General features: G+C 32.4%; 1 protein-coding gene across 11 annotated transcripts in view; it reads right to left on the bottom strand.

The window, feature by feature from the left end:
- Positions 1-20,772, bottom strand: part of dlg1 (discs large 1) — a 1,351,531-nt gene that overhangs the window by 18,027 nt on the left and 1,312,732 nt on the right. For 8 of the 11 annotated variants that reach the window (XM_069849439.1, XM_069849441.1, XM_069849440.1 and 5 more), the window contains 5 exons: positions 19,852-20,107; positions 15,896-15,998; positions 10,655-10,699; positions 2,196-2,237; positions 623-772 (listed from right to left, as the gene is read on the bottom strand). In XM_069849439.1, the coding sequence (XP_069705540.1) occupies positions 623-772; positions 2,196-2,237; positions 10,655-10,699; positions 15,896-15,998; positions 19,852-20,107 (596 nt within the window). The remainder of the gene's footprint in view (positions 1-622; positions 773-2,195; positions 2,238-10,654; positions 10,700-15,895; positions 15,999-19,851; positions 20,108-20,772) is intronic. The other 3 variants (XM_069849443.1, XM_069849445.1, XM_069849448.1) reach the window with 3 other exon arrangements.

The following is a 20,772-nucleotide window of genomic DNA, read 5'->3' as shown; positions in this document are numbered from 1 at the left end:
TTATCATACGAAGACTTTCACATGGACGCTAATACACATCCCTGATTCCGCCTACAGAACTATTAAATACCTCCCATATGACTAGACTGATATTTGGGCTGCCTAAACAAAAATGAATGATTTAAATCAGACATCCTTATAATGCAATCAATTGTAATTTTAGAATAGATGAATACTCAAGCATTTCACTAAACATACGTAAGACTATACAGTTATCTTCAAAGCAAAATGAAACGTTTTATGATTGAAAGAGAAGAATTCTTCATGCGAGTTTATAAAGATCTTCAAGCGTTAGAAGTGAATTTTTTTGGGTATTTCCTCCAAAACATTACCAGACAAGAATTTAATTCTTGTGGTGAGTACCCTACATTATTTGTTTACTTCGATGTTTACCTACACCAAACTCAAAGTGAAATTGTAAAGAATTAGGACAACCCACGGAATGTTTTTTGGTAAACAATGGCTCTTAACAAAAACCAACAAATGGACACACGGAATCTCAATGAGAACATACTGGAAATCTATTTAAAAAAATACAATGTCAGGAATAGTAAATAAGTAACACAGAGAGTTCCCTTATACAGTAATAATATTAACAGTTTAGATATTATGCTCTACTTACGAGGAACACAGCTACCAAACTTGTCTGGGAACTCTGAAATGAGGTCATCATTGACTCTGTCTTTCAAGGGTCCTAGAATGATGACAGGCCTCGTGTATTGAATCTGCAGCTGCTGGACAGCCTCGTATGACAACACTGTTTCTTCACCCCCTGAAAAAATCAACACCACAGTCAAAACTAAGCAAGCTCCATCACCTATCTGTCACTAACACAAATCTCACGTTGCAGCAAATTAAATTAAAATATATTATATACCATGCAGTACTTTAAGGACACTTTCCATAATATTCAATTGGAGCAATCACATATTTGTAACATCCCTAAGCTATCTCGATGATGAAACTACAAAATCATGTTATACAAAAGCATCATTTTCATTAACTATTTTGTATTTTTACATTCTGCATTCAGTTTTCATGCACATCAGCAATGAAGAGGAGTCAGCTCAAAAAACAGGGATCCATTAAATTTAATATTATTAAACTAATATCTACGAGAATATACCAAGAATCATAAGCACATTCTTCCGTTCGAAAGGAAGCCTTTACATCTGACACCGCGAATTCTAATACAGGTGTTGATGCATCTATTACATTCACAAGACAGATGAAACCTGGAAGCTAGTACAATTTATATTTATAGCATCACGAAAATGAGAGGGGCATGCAGGAAGCTCAAGCGAATGTAAGGGTGAACTACTATACTAGACAGCTTCCTAATACTAGAGCAATCAGCTACTTCATGAGTGATTCACAATACTAAAATGAACATGTTGCTTATGATCTCATAAGAAATTAAATGGCTAGTGATTTTGGAATTAACATTAATTTATAAGGACTAACCACTTGGTTTTCTCAATTTCAGTTATTAATTTAAACAAAGCAAATATTTTAGATAATTTTCTCGAAAGCCATATGTGTATGCGTGTTTGTGTATGTAAAGGGGAGAAAACTATGGCCTTAATGTGTGTGTAATGTGGAGGAAAAAAAATCCTATAATTAAGCATGCATGTACGAATGCAAGTGAAATGTGAATCAGCAGATGAATATAACGTTCTCAACTGATTTGGAAGACTGGTTTGACTTGAATCTGTTTTGTACTGTTTAAAGTGGTTGATTTTCTGAAGAGCGAGTTTCATTTAATGATTCTGTTCACTAGCAGATTTACTTGACATTTATATTAACCTCAAGAGTAAGAGAAGATAAAAATATTATACACAAAATTTTAAGTCCTTGTTACTACCTCTTAATTACCCACATATACAATCTCAATTTCGAATTACGATTATGAATTGTAGATGGCAAACTTATCTAAAACAGTAAAGATTCTTCAAATTCCATAAGCAAAGGAAAATAATAGTTCTTTTAAACTTAAGGCAACATATTATGTTTCTCGACTGTTTAAATTTTTTATTCCAAGTAAAAACCTATGTCGCTTTCTAAATATTTGTAAGAGAGGTTCGCAAATTGTCATTTAATACACATGAAACCAAAAATAAAGTGCCCATTTCTCCAACAGGTTAGTGTCGAGAAGAAAGTAGCTTTCATGCTTATAACATCAAATCTTTCTATACCTTCCGTATGGGTATCATCTTGTGTATAGCACAGCATGAAAGCTGAAACAAAATTAACAGGACATGAAAACACTTGCAACTTGTGTTCACACATAACATCTCTCTCATATTAACCATCGTTCCTATGCTATTGCTGATGCTGCAGAGCTAATGCATAGCTAGCAAGATGCATGCACCTCTCTTGGCTGCTGGTCGAAAGTGATCTTCTAACTGCAAATACAGGTTGATCCAAAGTTGTAAAAAAATATTTTCATGACTGCTACTACGTCATAAATATTCTGAAAGCTGTGGTTTTAACTAACACCTGTAACATTTAATAAACTGATGCCTGTACAATTTCTTTCTCAACATACATATACTAAAGAAATTTACAATTTAAAAATTTATAATAATGTTTATACATTGTATTTACTTAAAACACAGAATTTGCAATGAAGAAACATAATTGCTCACTAGAAAATCAAAATGTGGCAATTCTGTCTTTTGGGAAGACAATTTATAACAAAATATGGATAGTTGATCCTATCTGAACCGAGTCTGTTTATTTATACGGGCACAATTCCATTCACTAACATATGAAGGGTTCAGAACCATAGTGGGCCAAGCGCCATTTACTAAAATCGTAGAAAACAAGAGTTAAAATGAAGTTATTACCATAATTCAATGGAAACATATAACAAGTAATATAAAGTATATACATTAAAACTAAATTATATGTCAATCTTCATTAAACTATGGTATTCACCTAACTTTAACCCTTGTTTTCTCTGTTTTTAATAAATGGTGCTTGGCCCACTATGGCTCTGAACCCTTCATATATTTCAATCGCATTAAGTACAAGACTTCTAGTATTATTTGGAATTAAAATATCGTGTACGTTATTTCTACTCACCCCAATACACTGAAAAGTGAGATAATGAAAATTACAAAATATGACGGCATAGTCAAGCTTCTTGTCATATATTATCTTCTCAAACAGCTTAAGTTCCTTACAACTTTGGATTACTCTGTAAAAATTCAATATCTTTCATGTAATACCCAAGTTACAAGTATGAAGCAGTTCTTTTTAGCCATGTAACAATTCAATTTTATATATTATTTTTTCATTTTAATTTCATACACTAACCTAATTCACTAGTTGCTACTAGTGTTACAATAGTTTAAATCTTAACAGTATATAGAATTTGGGGCAGACAGAAGACGAGCGCTCCTGAATTATCATTATTTCGATGGAGTGAAGCAATTACAGTTTGAAGTTACTTCAGACAAACGTTAATACACATTTTATATGAACAATTACAGTACACATGTTCAGAAGGATCTTATTTTAGAATTACAGCTTACGACCAAGTACATTTCTGAGTTCATGAAAATATATCAGTTATGGTCCTTTCATACGCCGCTAGACAGAGGCGTAACAAAATATATATGGATTAGTCAACAGGAGCCAATCAGGACTCCCTTACAGAAATATGCGAAACATTTTAACAAACCTAACATAGGATCCCTGGGCTCAACGGTGCTAGAGATATGAACTGATTGTGACTGATAGAAGAATACTATGATTAAAATCTGTTTAGTTTTCGCACCACGTTTATTTTATCTGAATAGACTTCAGTCAAAATCTATTTAATATATTATTAAGAAGTAAAACTGATATCAATACAAGCCCTACAAACTACAAAGTTACACTAAATAAATTTAAATTGACCTTAAATTAAAGAAAAGAGGAGGAAACTGTTCGAAAATTATCATTATTTGCTAATATGAATTATCTACATAATGTGAACTGTTTTATTATTAACACAGAAAACACAACCATATTCCAAATCATCATAACTTATAGATAGATAAAGGTAAAGGCATTTCCTTTAGGCGCCATGAAAGTGCATGGAGGAAGAGCTTAATGCTTTGTGATGTCGACACTAAAATGGAGTGATGTGGTTGGCACTAGTGTCCTGCAATGTTCGAACATGAGAGCGGCAACCAAGACATTACAAACTTCGTTTTATTTCATATGAAATAAAGATCTGTGCTAAAATTCTTAAGCGATTAAAACATGAAGAAATGTGAATATAGGACAGCGAATAATTTTATAACAAGGTGGAACAAACACGACAGGCCACCTTCTGCAGAGCGAACATCGGCAAATATCGAACTTTGCCATACTTGACGAACTTGAACCAAACATAGTGTCTGTAATGCAAGACATTAGTTAGCACCATGATCAGACCACTTTTTACTCCTGTAAAAGACGTGGTAGTCAATTATATTATTAGAGTGAGATTGTTCTGCAAATTTTGGCAATAAGAATCATTAGAGAAATTAATTTATCTACCAATATGAGTGCGAAACACAGCTTAGTAACCAAAGATATTACACTAAAATGTAAACAATTATTGCCCATTTTGTCTTGCAGAGATCCCAAATACCAGAACAGCTTTTTGTACCAGTACTGATACAGGTTTTCTGGTGCTAGTATACAAATAATTGTGTCCTATATTATAAGACATTCATAAGCTATTCAAACTCTTGATTGTATGTCATTCAATTCAGCATTAACATACAATTTTCTAATAATTAATATAAAGAATTTAGAGATTTCATTACATAAAATTTCTCGGCATTATCAATAATATGTGCTTTATTAGTCGAAGTGTTAGTTTTTATACATAATCCATTGCAGCTGAAGTGAAGACGACAAAATTAAGGGAACAGGAGAATAAGAATAAAATATGGCAATTACATAATAATTTACATCCTCGTATTCATGTAAAACATTACAGTTATCACTATTCCTGCAATCTTGGTCTCTTCCTTATAGTTTTATCATCTGTAACAATTTGCTATACGCTTCACCAAATTTTTCACACTCATTTATATCATCTGTTGTTTCCAAACCACTTCCTGCTGGATCGCATCCTATGACTGCTTATACTGCCTACTCAATCAACGCTTACGTGCAAGTAGCTGCTAGGTGGCAGGTAGTGCACACCCAATATAGAGTTCCTCGATAATAATTGAATACAAGAGTCGAGACACAGGATCCAAACATCATCTACCTTGTTGCATAATTCAGTAACTCCAATTAAGGTAACAGGTTTTCCTTATTCCTCAGTGATAAACTAGCTGCAATAATAATTGTTATGTATTATATATAATAAATTATATTACAAAATAATATAATATATTATAAAATTATGTATAAAAATTGTTTAATATCTGTGTACAACATACTTCTCATAGGACATTTGTTTGTCCATATTCAGTGCTATCAAATCATTACATATTTAGAGTCTAGACATTACAGATAATGAGGGACTTGTTATTTCATCGACACAATTTATTTTGATTTTAGTACATATTCGTATGTGTGCCTATATTGATTAGTTGTATGTTAATAGAAGTCATGGTTGGATCCAACCAATCGAAGGAGTATGCTCACTTCTCAACTCTTACATTCAAATTATTATTGAGGAACTCTAACCAGTCAGTGTGGGTAGTGTAGTCGGTATTGAGCTGGCCTTCTGTGCTCGAGGTTGCGGGTTCGATCCTGGCCCAGGTCGATGGCATTATAATGTGCTATTGAGCAGGCAGTTTATGCAGCCATAGGATATGATCCAGCAGGCAGTGTTCCAAACACGTTGTTGCAATGTTCCAAATACATTGTTACAATCAAGTACACAATGACGCATCTTACTAAAAGAATATTCTCTGTGATCGAGTTTACTTCTTTTTTTTTTTCCGTTGTTGTTAACTCTACACCATCTATTAGTGCTTTATGGTTGTGCTAACTGATGGAGTTACAATGTTTAACTATGCATCGTAATTTTATATCGCTAATACAAGTGGTACTCATAGTACATGATTTTGAGTACTTACTAATTTGGTAACTTCAAGTCAATTACTTTCTTTGAAAAGATCCAAAAATTTTCCATTCTACGCTCTTATTTACCTGTTTATGTTCTGCGTACTGTGTACTTAGCTCTGTTTCAATCAATAATTCAGTATGGTATTTTAGGTTGGGGAGGAATGGCAAAATCGACTCTCCATCCTTTAAATTTGCTCCAAAAAAGAATTATCAAAATTTGTCTATATACACCTTTTGATTACCCAACAAAATTAATTTTTCAGGAATTTGGTGTATCAAATCTAGAACAAATTTATAAACAAACATTGTTGATTTACTTCCATAAAAACCACAATAAATTTAAATTTGATCCTCATGAATACCATACCAGACAAAATTACAGTTTCTTTCTAAATATTCCGAAATGCCATACAACTGCCGGATTAAAACACAGCAGAAGTTTTGGACCCAAAATATATAATGAATTAATTAGAGCTTACCCTGAGCTAAGTACACTTAACTCACATAGATTTAAGAAACAAATCAGATTAATTATTTAATTGTTTAAGCTAAATGAGTTAAAAATTGATACTCTAATATTTATGTACTTTTGTATTTTCTATTTGTATATTATTACATGCTGCATTATTTTACCACTTATTAATGTTATTGTGCTCAATGAACTCTCTTAATTTTGTGATATATTTTGTATAACTGATCTGAACTGCGCCCGAGCACAAGCTTCTGCTCTTTCGGGCTGCAATGTCTAATGTAGCTCAAGTGTAAAGTATTAAATAAATTATTATTATTATTATTATTATTATTATTATATTACAAGTCACGCAGTGTGTGTGTGTGTGTGTTATAAACACAGTTTTATCTTCTCAAAAGATATTTATAAAAAAAAATATATATATATATATAAGGTAAAAGGTAAAAAAGTAGAAGTGCCTGGCACAAATCAGTGTCATTTTTTATCGGCAAAATATGGAATCTCTGAAAATTTTTCTGCCACATTCAAACACGCAAACCTCAATTTGTTACCATTAAAATGTTAAATTCAATTCCAATATTGCATAGAACATTTTCACAAACATGTTCTAACAAACGCTTAATACACTTTCTGAAGTATTCTTTCAATATGTCTTGTATTATGAATGAAATGACATAGTTTTCCCATACTTCATCAAAACAAATATGCTGATTATACAGGATGAGCTGTAAGTAATGTCATTAATTTCAAGGGGTTATTCTTTTGAGATATTTCACACAAAAAAGTTTCATTCAATTTTGTTCGTTTCTGTTTCCTTTTCGAGATAAAAATTGTTTTATATCAAACATTTCATAGCCATTAATCTAATTTCCAATATGCTCAGTTAATTTAAGAGAGCATTGTACAATGATAAACAATTGAAAGAATTTTAGTTTTGTCCTTTAAATGTGCAGAAATTTGATCCGAACAAATGTAACATTTTAAAATCCCATTGCAGGACGAAAAGTTACATTTGTTCAAATCAAATTTCTGCACATTTAAAGGACAAAACTAAAATTCTTTCAATCATTTATTATCATAATGTACTGCTCTCTTAAACTGACTGAGCGTATTGAGAATTAAGCCAATGGCTTTCCCAAAACACACTATGAAATGTTTTATATACAGTAAAACATTTTTTTTTTCTTGGAAAAGAAACAAGAATGAGCAAAATTGTGTTCAACTTTTTTGTTTGAAATATCTCACAGAGTAATCTTCTGAAATTAATGACATTACTTACAGTTCACCCTGTATGTGTATTTTGACTATTATTTGTAAATTAAGTCCTAAATTTGATTCATAAAATCTTTGACAATATACTGTTATCATAAATAACATTTGTTTTGATACTATAATTAGAGAAAATCACTGCCTTAAAAAAAAGTGGTTATAACATCAAATCACATTTAATCTAAAATTACTTCCACTTTTCCACACAAAATTCTCTGAAGTCAATAATTACATAATATAAATAATTTACAACCTACAAGAAGCAATCTTAACGAAGAACATTACTTGTATATACACTTTTTACATCTACTGCAAACAGCTTTTATATGAATTTTATAACTATACCATACTGTTTACGTAATACTCACAAAACTGTAATCAATATATTAAAACATAAACAAAACAATGTTTGTGAAACTTGGGTATCACTTAGAAGTAATATTCAAATGGGTAAGGTGAATATATTTTGTTGTATTAAAAAACACATAGCTTCAATTAATAAAAAAAAAACAGTTCTTTGCATTAACTCTTCCTTTTTATTTAGACCCAATTACAAGATTAATCTAGAAGTTAAAAAAAATTGTCTTCTATATGTAGGGTGACCATTATCTCAATTTCGATAGTAGAATCTTGTTTTACTTCACGTGTGTTACAGGCAAATATTTTGAATTAACATAAATAATTAGTAACCCCTCTCTAGGAGATACAATGTACCAGACGGGAAGGTTCTAATACAATTTTATTCGTGATAAGGTAGTTATAGCTGACTGAAAGCAACAATTACAAATAGCTATTCAGCAATTATATTAAATGACGTCTAAATTTAATTTGCCAGATATCCAACACTGAATTTAAGTTATGGTATTCATATAAAAAGTCCCACGCCGTGGCGTCGTGGTCTAAGGCATCGTGCCTAGGACTCGCATTATGGAATGTGCGCTGGTTTGAGTCCTCATGGGGGAAGAAATCTTCTCATGAAATTTTGGCCAATATATGGGACCGGTGCCCACCCAGCATCGTGATGCACTTGGGAAGCTACGATAGGTAGCAAAATCCGGTTGCGAAACCAGCTATAATGGCTGGGGGGATCATAGTGCTAACCACACGACACCTCCATTCTGGTTGGATGATCATCCACCTCTGCTTCGGCATGTGGGCATGAGGCCAGCAGCCAGCTGGTCAGTCTAGGCACTTCACGGACTGTAGTGCCACGGATTATTATTATTATTATTATTATTATTATTATTATTATTATTATTCATATAAAAATGTCTCCTATAAAAAATAGTGGTAAATAACAAAACCATCCGACAAATCAATAATTTTAATTATTCAGGATGTGACATTTCCTATAGTTACAATTACGATTTACCAAAGAAGATAACAGATTTCAATAATGTGAGGTACAATAAGAACAGGAGCTATACCCTTTGACAATTTTACAGAGCTATGACAGTGTCAATACATACTGGTTTATGGAAAAGAGACATGGCATGAAATAAGAATGAAAATAATAGAATAAAATCAGCAGAGATGAAGTTTTTAAATACATGGCCGGACGTAACTGTGAAGGTCATATGCAATACAAACATTCGGAAAAAAAGTTAAACGAGTTAATAACACAAAGTAAAAAAAAAGTCACATAATATATTACAAACATGACAGAAATTCGAATACCTAAAAATGTTTTGCAATACTACCAACCAAGAAGATGACGAAATGTGGTCATCTCGGAAGAAGAGGAGGAGGAGGAGGTGGTGGTGGTGGTGATCAATGTGATCCCATTAATTTATTTACATTTTTGTTCCAAATAACCTCAGGAATCACTTCCATAAAGTGGGGGAAAACTTCATGAATCATCCTGTATTTTATACATTTTCCATAAGAGATGTCTGGAGACATTAGTTATATATGTATATATATTATATAGACATATACTTTTTTTTCTCCCTGTAACATAGTTCTAGTAAGCTTATATTAAATTAATTTTCATCATTTTACTGGCTATCTCAAACCTCAAATTAATTATAATTGATTGAATTAAATTAGCTCATAAATTAAGTTACTATTTTACCTTATAGGTTTATCTAAATTTAAATAAATATGTAGTCTACTAGTTGTTAACTTAACTAAAGAATATTGCTGGAGAACCTTTTAAGTGTAGTGTAAATATTCGTAATTTAAATATGTATTGTAGTGATTAAGGCTGGTTGAGTGGAAGAGAAGGCCTTATGGCCTGAACTCTGCCAGCGAAAATAAAACATTATTATTATTATTATTATTATTATTATTATTATTATTATTATTATTATTAGTATTATTATTATTATTAGCTTGAACATTAGTGATCCCAGAAGAAGAAGAAGAAGAAGAAGAAGAAGAAGAAGAAGAAGAAGAGTTTCAGATGCTGGACCTCTTATATTTATCATTTATTAAAGAAATACCTTCAAAGTAAGATTTTTTTTAAATTTTTCGTGTGTAATTTTATTTAAACATTTGTAAAGATAAGTCCTTCCTTCGTCATTATTATGCTGTCATAATTTTGTAATTTAAACTAAATATTATTTGTTCATATATAATCTAACTTGTCTGATATCATGGATTATAAGCAGTGGACGCAATACTGTACATGAAAAATAATACTCATATATAGATAATGGTCACCCAGTTGTTCTATTTTTCTACCCATTTGTTGTATTAACTTCCGAAGATGTTGAACCAAGGAGACGAGGCAAATACCAAGAAATAAGTTTTAGAGAAATAACATTATGCACTATGTAGCCACAGTCCTGAATGCGTTAGCATTCACTAAAATAAACTATGCCTTGCAACGAGGAGCATACTTACGTAATGTTGAAGGGTCGCCCTCGTTGTTGGGAGTGGTAGGCGAGGCTACAGGTTGCAGAGAGAACAGAAAACACATGTCACAACACCACACAATGCAAACAAGCAACAGCGAGAACAACAGTTCTTCATGTATTTATAATTAATATGCATGCCATGTGAAGCCCAACCATTGGCTTTCATGCATATGAACAAATTCTACTCCAAATTCACATTTAAACCAGTTTATTCAAAATATATGTAACTCACATATCCACAACGTACTACTGCTGTATCTACTCAAATGTAACACACATATTTCTGGTATAAGAAATGAGAATTAGACTGAGGGAGATGAGGTATAAAATTAATAAAGTCAACTTTAGATTAATACTGTATTGTAGGCCTTATTTGTAATTTTATATTATAATAATACATCAAAGGACTTTCATATAACATAATAGTACATTATGCAACGAGCCTATAATGATAGTAATTAAGAAGCGAGTATGGATGTTTATGAAACGAGCGCAAGCAAGTTTCATAATTTTCTTACGAGCTTCTTAATTACCATTGTAGGCGAGTTTCATATGACTTTTTATGCTCGACCATATTTCTAACTTGAAATTATTCAGATGTATAGTGCATTTTATCTGTATCTGACAAGATCGGAAGTGACCTTGTTCTAGGTCGTGAATTGTGAGATGTGCGCAGATGCGAAAGTATTGATTTTTTCTGAGGAACAATAATGTCATTGACCTTGTGTAATCCCGTTAAACTTGGTATAACCTTGATTATTGAACTCGACATTGAAAAACGAGATGACAAATTGAATTTATTTGAATATTATTTACAATTAACGCTAATTATTATAGTAACAGAACATAACCTTCTGCGACAGTATTGGATTTCCAGCCTCTGTGACTTTTTGCAAATTCTCTTTCGATTGCATATCCGAGAATAATCGATACTTGCGGTTTTATAACGGTACAAAGCTGACTTGTTATTGGCTGAACATCTGTAAGCCGAGTTGTCATTGGCTGAAAACACCTGTACTTTAATGAGTAGGTGTACTTTAATGACATGCATTAAAGGACTGCTACCAGGTGTATAATTACTACATTTCGGCATGGTCGAGCATAAAATAAGATTTAAATTTGCAAGAGAAAACTGCTTTATTAACTTGTAACTGGAAGGATCAATTCTACTTGAATATGGTATATATCAATTTAGAATGTATTAATACAGATTTAATGAAAAAAAAAATGGTGCATTACATTTGAGCAAACATAATATAACTAGTTTGAAATTGAAGTCCACATTAATACAACTGAAAAATCAAGTAAGAACACTCTACTTCTTTACATGTTTACTTATATCTCGGAAACATGCAAGAAACAGACCAATACGACAGAGAGAATTTCCCAAATAAATCACGTCTACAGATGACCTGGGGAGTCGCCATATTTATGATGTCTTAAATTATGTAATTATCTCAATATTTCAAACTAACAAAAATATATAACATACCAGTAATAAAGCACAATTTCCATGCATGAAGAAAATCCTCTTAATATAAGTTCTTCATGTTTCTTATATATTAAAGTACGGAATTATGAGATTTGTAATATTAAATAAGATAGATGCAACGTCTAAAAACTGCCATTAATTTCCCCAAGTTTAGAATAAAATTTCATAACAGACTGGATTACGCACAGCATCACAAGTTTCAAAAGGAAAACATTCTAACGCGTTATAGGAAATTGACTCGGTTCTTTCTTATATCTACCAACTGTGGGACAAAGCCAGTGCCGGATAACTGATTAATTTGTCAGATAATTGGAAAATACGCGTTTATAGGTTATGTAAAGACATATTGTTCTGTGCAAACATTTTTTTCCATGTTGAAATTGAGTAATTTTCATATACTGTAAATTTTTAAAAATAAAGTTTTGAAATACGTACAATGTCTATTTTTAGTACTGAATACGGTAATGTACATTCATCAGTTCATAATTTATTGTAATGTGTAACAGAGTAAAAAATATTAAACATTTTCGTAACTTTATCACAATTTTAAATAGCAGCTATGTGACGTGAAGAGCAGTGTAGCCAATGTCGCAACTATGAAGATGAAGTAGCATTCGATGATTTGAACCTCTGTAACATATCTCTAATATCTTCTTGTTTATATATACTATCTATCACTCGAATGAAACTTTTACACGCTGTAGGAACAGAGAATTTCACTCTTTCCTATTTAGACTCGTCCAACACTCCTTTGAACAAGCGAGTTTAAGTGGTAAATTTAAAGATATCGTCTCTGAGAATTGTTTGCAAGGCCCAAGTGACAGCTTACTGATCTCCAGGGAGGTTTTCTGTCTATGTTTTCACGCATGAACAATGTAAAGAGTAAACAATATGTGGCATGTGCGATCCACGAAAACCACTCAAATTTTCGTCTGACTCTTCTCTTTCGCATGAATGACTTTTTTTTTTGGCCTAGCCAAAAGTGCCGTTGTTTTGGTATTGCCGCTTATTTGGGTGCCAGATACAAGGGATTTTACTGTATATTAGTAACAATAAGGAACAACAATGTCCAAGTTACGAGGGAAAGATAATTATGTAGATGAAGGAATCGTGGATAATTTTACTTATTACTTCTGACTGTTTTGAATGTTGTGCAGTTCCCAAAACCAAAAATACATCGCACATAATTTCATTCTATACTTTTACGACAAAACGAATTAGCAGTCTCTGTGAAACTACCACATTAAAGTACTTCTGCTACCTGGATAGAAGGTGCGTGTATAGTCAATCAACAACTCATTTGAACTGACTATAAAACAAATTTTCTATTTTGTGATTTTGTTGCCTAAAGGCTTCAAATAAATCATTACTGTCAAACAAAGATTCTTAAATTGTATTTGTTTACTACACAGATAAGTGAACTAATAAGACCAAAGCTTTTTAAATTTAAAGAAAGGAATATTTTCGACACAAAGAATTTCAAAACTTTTTTCTTTTTCTACGACAACAGCATCAGTTTTAAAATGTCATTTACACCATGTCTTCAAACAAGTAATGTCACTGATCCTCCCAAATCGTTGTTATTAAAACTTTATAAATTTAGTAATTTTAATATGAAATGTCAAATATTCAGTTGTAACAATTTTGTAATTTTAGTGAATTAAACTTTCCTGTGGATATTCTCATCTCAACAAAATCTCACAGATAGTCTTCCTTTTTTCAAAGTATTATTTAAATTATAACATCAATATTTTTAAAAAGTTTCAAATATTTAAAATACTGTTTTGTTATGTGGAAATTTTTGTTTCTTGCAAGAAACTTTCTGTGAATTACACTATACATTTTCAAAACAAGTCAAGTTTTTATAGAATGAATAAATATTTTGATGTAGTCTGTCACGTAAATTTGCCCAAAATTTGTTAATGATATATATTACACATATTCATCACAGCTCGAACTGGAAATCTACAGGGAACAACTGCAATTTTTTATCTAATGACTTGTGTCTTTCAACCAGTGTCCCCATCTGTAGGCAAAGTGCCAAAGTTGTAGTTATTTTAGCCGCCATAGGCGTTACTCTTGGTGCATCATGGAGGCGAACTACATAGCACTGCAGGACGATGATGATTAATGGAGCAATGGTAGAATGCCAGTAAGGGAAATCTACTACCAAGTGCCATATTTGTTCACTACAAATTCCAGATGGACACGCTGGGATTCGAGCCAACATTACCTGCGTGGAAAGCCAACTCTCTAGCCATTTGGCTAACAGTGCACCTGCTTTTAACTACAAACATTGCTTTTTCTTACGATATATGACAATAAATATTTCCCATGTATAAAAATTTGGAATTTCGTTTTTTAAGAATGGTACATAATTATATTATAACACAGACATGTTTACTCAGCATGCTCGGATTATTCAACAAGACTATATGCCAAACATTCTTGGGGATTTCACAGAACAATCACTCAACAATCATGCATCATGCCATCTTCAATGACGGTTATTAAAAACATTATTGTGGATAAATGCATAATTCCACAAATTTTTTGAATAGGTTATTTAATATAAGTGAAAGTTAAACCAAACATTCTCTTAGAGTCCAAATTAACATTACTTTCCAAAATACAACTAAATACGTACATCGTTTAACCTTCTTTTAATATTACAAGGTGACTCCAAAATGATGTTAACATGAAGAGAAACAGGAAATAATTACATTGTAAAGATAATGCAATTAATTGCAACAGGATTTTCATTCAGTTCCCACATTTCTGCCTTAACAGAACGTCAGAGTCATTGTGTTTTAATCATGATTCCATCTCTGTTGACTCTACTTTCATTCTGAGAGCAGAAATATCTTAAACTTTATTAAGTTGGATCATGAAAATTAACCTAACTTTTACTGAATTTCCTATTTTCACAAACAAATTTGGAATTCAAAGTCACGGAACATAGATAAATAAATTATTATCATTTTAATAAAGTATTCTTACAGAATTAGAACGTTTTTCAATGCTTTATCAATTACTACAAAGCAGCATTAAACCCAGACTAGAAATATAAAATTCATACTCATTATAATTCCAATGCTAATAAAATGCCGAGAACTGTCAGTATGCAGGGTATCCCTTTACAGAATTTTCATTATACGTAAAATAAAAATATCAACAAATTTAATCAAAGAATGCACGATTTAGAGTAGTGAAATTTAATAACTGATAAAAAAAAAGGAAGCATAGCAAAAATGAGTATCTCAAAACAAATGAAAAATGCAATATCCATTAATTAAATGCTACCGAAACTTAAAATTCTGTAATATCATGCCCTCTTTTATTAAAAACTCACTGATGGATTTGGTATAGTCCTTACGTACCTACTGAAAGTGGATTCTGGACTGTTGTTATTTTTACAGACAATAATGTTGCTGCCCAAATTAAATATTATACTTCAATCTGGAGTCACCGTCAGCACATGAGAATCGAACTTTCTACGTCCTCATCTGTGCATTAGTTATAAAACATTGCTCAATTAGCACCTCATATCTCCCACATCACACACTTCAATACAATGAATCAAACATTTATGAGTTGCCAACAATAGAAAACTACAAATGTATTACCACATACCTCACATAACTGCAGAGTTCTTTATTGTGACTAGAATCAGCAACTGTCTAGAGCACTTTATTGATACTGCATCAGAATAATTACATAACAGAAGATACTTACGTTCCTGGTCTGAACCATCTTCCGATTTGTCATCTTTACTCTTCATGAAAGGGAACTTTCGACTGAATGAGAAATTCTTCTTTTTTCTATCTAATGTGGATTGCTGTTGAAAAAATTAATCAAAGGCATTGTCAATACAACAGACACCACCTGATCACAACTATGTTGTAATAAATATGCAAATAATATTAGCAATATATCTCAATATGCAAACCTAAACTGAGCAGCCGAAAATTATAACAGACGGTTACGATTACTGTTAGAACAAAAAAAGCGAAAAATTGGGTGGGGGCTTGAAGGAACCTAGACTATGTTATTAATTCTTGCTACCTTGCAGACTCTATACAAAATTTTAGTCATCTGAATTTTCCTAGAACTTCGAAAATTTAGGTGGCCCAAATTTTGTTTCTGGGTTTGTACATATTAACAATATCGTCTAAATATAAGCACAACATACATAATATTAACATAGTTCCAAGTACTATTATTTTAGCATGAATACTCAAGTCTGTACATAGAATAAATTTTAGCTTTAATAAATGAAGTGGTGGTAGTGATATTGACAATAGTAGTTGTGATACTATGCTGGGAGTAATGAATAAATGAAAATATATAAACATAAATTTGTCAAATTAAGGTTTGGAATACATAAAAATCTTGTAACAATGTGTTGAAATGTTAGAAATGATAGCTTTCTGAAGATGCAACAGTATATGGAATACTTTCAAGTAACAGAGCTGCTCAGTTAGGGTATGTTGGATGGATGATTAGGATGATTACGTGTTACTTTTCCAAATTATCTTTATTTCTTAAGTCAATTATGTTACTGGTATAATTATTGTTGAGTTTTGTTGCACACGCGGCATTCATATTTGGATTATTACACTGGACAACAAAATTTAATTTCTTTTCTGGAATTCAATGTATTTCTTCATGCTCAATATGAATATAGCAATAAAATTGTCAGATGTGGTCTAGTTTTCTTGTAACTTGATAAAGAAATCTATAGAAAAAAATTGTATTTTCCTTAACATATTCGGTTTGGCTTACTTCAATTATTATTATAGACATCTCCTTTTAACTTGTCTGCTATACTGGACCTCGGGAGCATCCCTCACCACCGACCAGCAATAATCAGCTAACATGGATGTACTCCATTTGCCCTAGTTATCGTCGTTCAATTGTTGAAATTATCTGGTGAAAGCATTTTTCATATTCATCAGAAACTGCACCACATTTTCAGGGAAAAAGTCTAAATGAGAGTGGAGACAGTGTATCTTCAATGACATATTGCACCCCATTTGACGATAAGTCAGGAACATGTTATCTACTATTTCCCTATATTTTGGCACATGAAGATTCCCTAGGAAAATTGACGCGACCATTCTGAAAGATTCCCAAGCAGCATGTTCTTTTCTTGTCAGAAGTGCATCGAAATGTTGACCTGAAAAGAGTTCTCTGACTTGGAGTCCTATGAAAATTCCTTCTTTAATTTTAGCTATACTTATCCTTGGAAATTTTGAGTGTAAATATCTGAACGCTGGTCCATCACGATTCTATGCTTTTACGAAATTTTTAATCAGTCACAGTTTGATGTGTAACGGATGGTGCAAAATTTTTCTAGATTCAATCAATGGCTGCTGCTTTATGTTCTTCATTCCAAAGTTTGTCGAAGAGGCCAGTCTTTCCTTTTGTAGTGCAAAGTCTTAGCCCGGCTGTCCCAGTCACATAGGAAACAGCAATATTTTTGACGAAAATCGGTCTCCACTCAGCAATGTCTTGTATCTAACTAAACCAACAATCTTCTACAAGCAAACACAACCACTCAGGATCATAAATCTGTCTCCATATGTCCTGTGACTGAGAAACCGCTGACTGTCTTTCTGAAATGAATAATCCCACACATATGCTATACATTGAAAATCAGACCACTGCGTCCATTTTTACTGTCATATTAGTCATTAGCGGTACAAAATTAGTTAGAAATCGTTTATTTTGTTTCCGTAACTTTTTGGCTGTTGTCCAGTGTTATTACTATTATGTGTGCAGTATTTACATTTTTTTATGAAACTATATTTTAATATTACAGTAACACCCCGTTAATACACTCATCAAGGGACTGAGAACTTAAACTTTAAATTGGGAGATTCATGAAGAAGTACATTGTGTATCATCAGATGGTTCTTTTAGACAGGCAGACATTGTTGCTATTAACGAACGCTTAAAATGGGCTCTTATTCTTGATCCTACTATCCGTTTCGAAAGGAACCTAAATCAGGCCACCGAGGTAGATATTGAGAAGAAGTCTATATATGAACCTTGTCTGCCTTATCTTTCTCAAAAGTACAACGTCCCTCTTAAACATTGGTCTGTCATTGGTTTGCTGTTTGGCAGTAGAGGTTCAATTACAAAATTCACATGGAATTATCTTAAGGAACTCCACATTCCTTTTGATTATGTAATGTCTATTCTTATAAATATTATCAAAGATTCTCTTCAAATATTACATCATCATCTCGATTTCAATTAATCCACTTATATTTGCCTTCAACAATTAACTTTCTCTTTTCTTTAATGTATCACATCACACTATATTGTACATGTTTATTGTATTCAGGACCCTTGTGGCCACTCAAATACTTTGAGCTGATGTCTATAATTTAGAAATATATATATATATATATATATATATATATATATATATATATATATATATAGATATATATATATATAAACAGGACAGTGCTGTAGACGGGAAATGATTTATGAAATGGAGAAAACAATTTAGACATCACATCACTAGACATAGGAAACATATAGAATCTGGAAGCGAGGCCTGGCATGCGAGCTGTGCGAAAAAGGAAAGAATGAGCTATCAGAATGAGCCTTTGTTTCGTGATGGTTAATATTATACAAATCTACCAACACAGAAGTTGATCTCAGACTAAAACCTATCTTCCTCCTCCATATCCATTGGTGATATAGCCACGACACATGGTAGAAGGTCATAGGACAGGTCTTGCCTCCTCAACTTAAAATAAAGATAATATTTATCTAAATATCAGATCGAAACTGATTGCAATTATTTGCTTGCTATTTAAGAGAGTTTGAATAATCAATACTTTTTGAATGCAACCCAAATGTTATATTTAACTACTATCCTTGCGTATTAGTTACAGTGCAAAATGCAAATATGAGCTCATTTGCCATGTGTTTATACTGCTGTTATGAAAACATTTTCTATGCAGTTCAAGTAAGTACATATACTTGATACACTGCTAGGAATAATACTAATGTAGGCCCTAATTTTTCACTTATAGACAGAGATTTCTGCTTTGCCATTACACTGTCAAACTTACTGCACACCCCACAGAATTCAAAGAATGAGTAAATTTTACATAAATGACAGGAATATATTGATAGGGAGACTTTAGAGAGTTAAAATTCTTTCGTACAAAGGAAAGTACCGGTAAGTGCAACTTCCAACAGTGCAGACCGGAGGGTTTTTTCGGGTAGAGGGTCACAATAAAATATTTCTTCGCCATGCTTTTAAAACATTATAAGTTTCGCAAGTTACACGAAATTTTTTACTCATTTCTGATCTAAAAAAGCACGATTTGAAAGCATTACAAAAGGGTAAAATTATATAGGATTTTATATGGAATGTCCAGGGACCGTATAAAAAGAGTGTAATGAACAGGATAGGGCTATAAACAGGAGTGTATTAACGAGGTTTTACTGTATTAATTCTGTTAACAAAATTACAGGGGCTGATGCCATTTTTCAATGAGATTCTTTCTGTTAATGTTATTGCAGTTCATGTAATATATTATTTTTAAGTATACTGATTATTATTATATGATAGGAACTGATGAAATATTTTATGAAATGCAATTCATTATTTACATTTCATAACTAACAAAGTGAACAATAAATGCAGTAACACCGTTTCTTACCTTGTCGAGAATAACCCCTCCGGGCACGTGACCTTGGAACTTGACTGTTCTGTCCCGTGCCCTTTGTTTCCTTTCCCAACGGCGTTTGGATGGCACGATACCCATGCCTTCCTCTTCACCGGAGGCGAGAACCCTTCGTGCCTGCCACCACTCATCATCACTTGCATTTGTGACATGAAGGATGTCGCCGTAGCGGAAAGGTAATCCCCGACTGGGCAGCCCATCATCCTTGTTTGGGTCGTAATCAAATAAAGCCCTGTGAGAAGCACACATGTTAAAGTAACACCACAACTAGAAAAATATAGTTAGTTGTAATGTATCACCAAATATTAACAGCATTTCTTTAACTTTTCACCACCAATGGAATTTGTCCTCTACATAGTGTACCTTCGTTCAACTGCAATTTGAATGTTAGTTTATAATATTTTTATTCTATTGGAAATTCATATCCTAGTATTCCCTGACACAGTGGTTCTCACCTGGTGGGTCACGACCCGCTGGTGGGTCCCAGGAAGTATTTGTAACATAAAAAAAGTGAGAAAAGAAAATAGTTTATCAACAGAGCAGAAGTGGAAATTTTTACTTTACGAAGTACATGCAACCATTGGCTTGCAAATTATGTACCTATTGTAACTCCAATTAGAAGCTGAATTTCAAACACCAATTGACAACAGAACATTGCGGCCATTCCTATTTCAGTGTCCCACCTCACACAATAACATTTTGTATGTAAACTGATACCTATAAACATAACTTTGAAATTAAGACAGACAATTCCACTATGACATACTTCTTACATTCTGTGAATGCACTATAGCTACTGTGCAATATTGTGATATTATTTTTGTTATTAGATATTAAAGGAAGCAGAGAGACTCGACCTTCACTAACACAATGCAGGATTGTAAAACTATGTGCAAA

This window comes from Periplaneta americana, chromosome 16 (genome assembly GCF_040183065.1).
Source record: "Periplaneta americana isolate PAMFEO1 chromosome 16, P.americana_PAMFEO1_priV1, whole genome shotgun sequence".
NCBI lineage: Eukaryota > Metazoa > Arthropoda > Insecta > Blattodea > Blattidae > Periplaneta > Periplaneta americana.
This window is presented reverse-complemented; position numbering and strand designations above follow the sequence as displayed.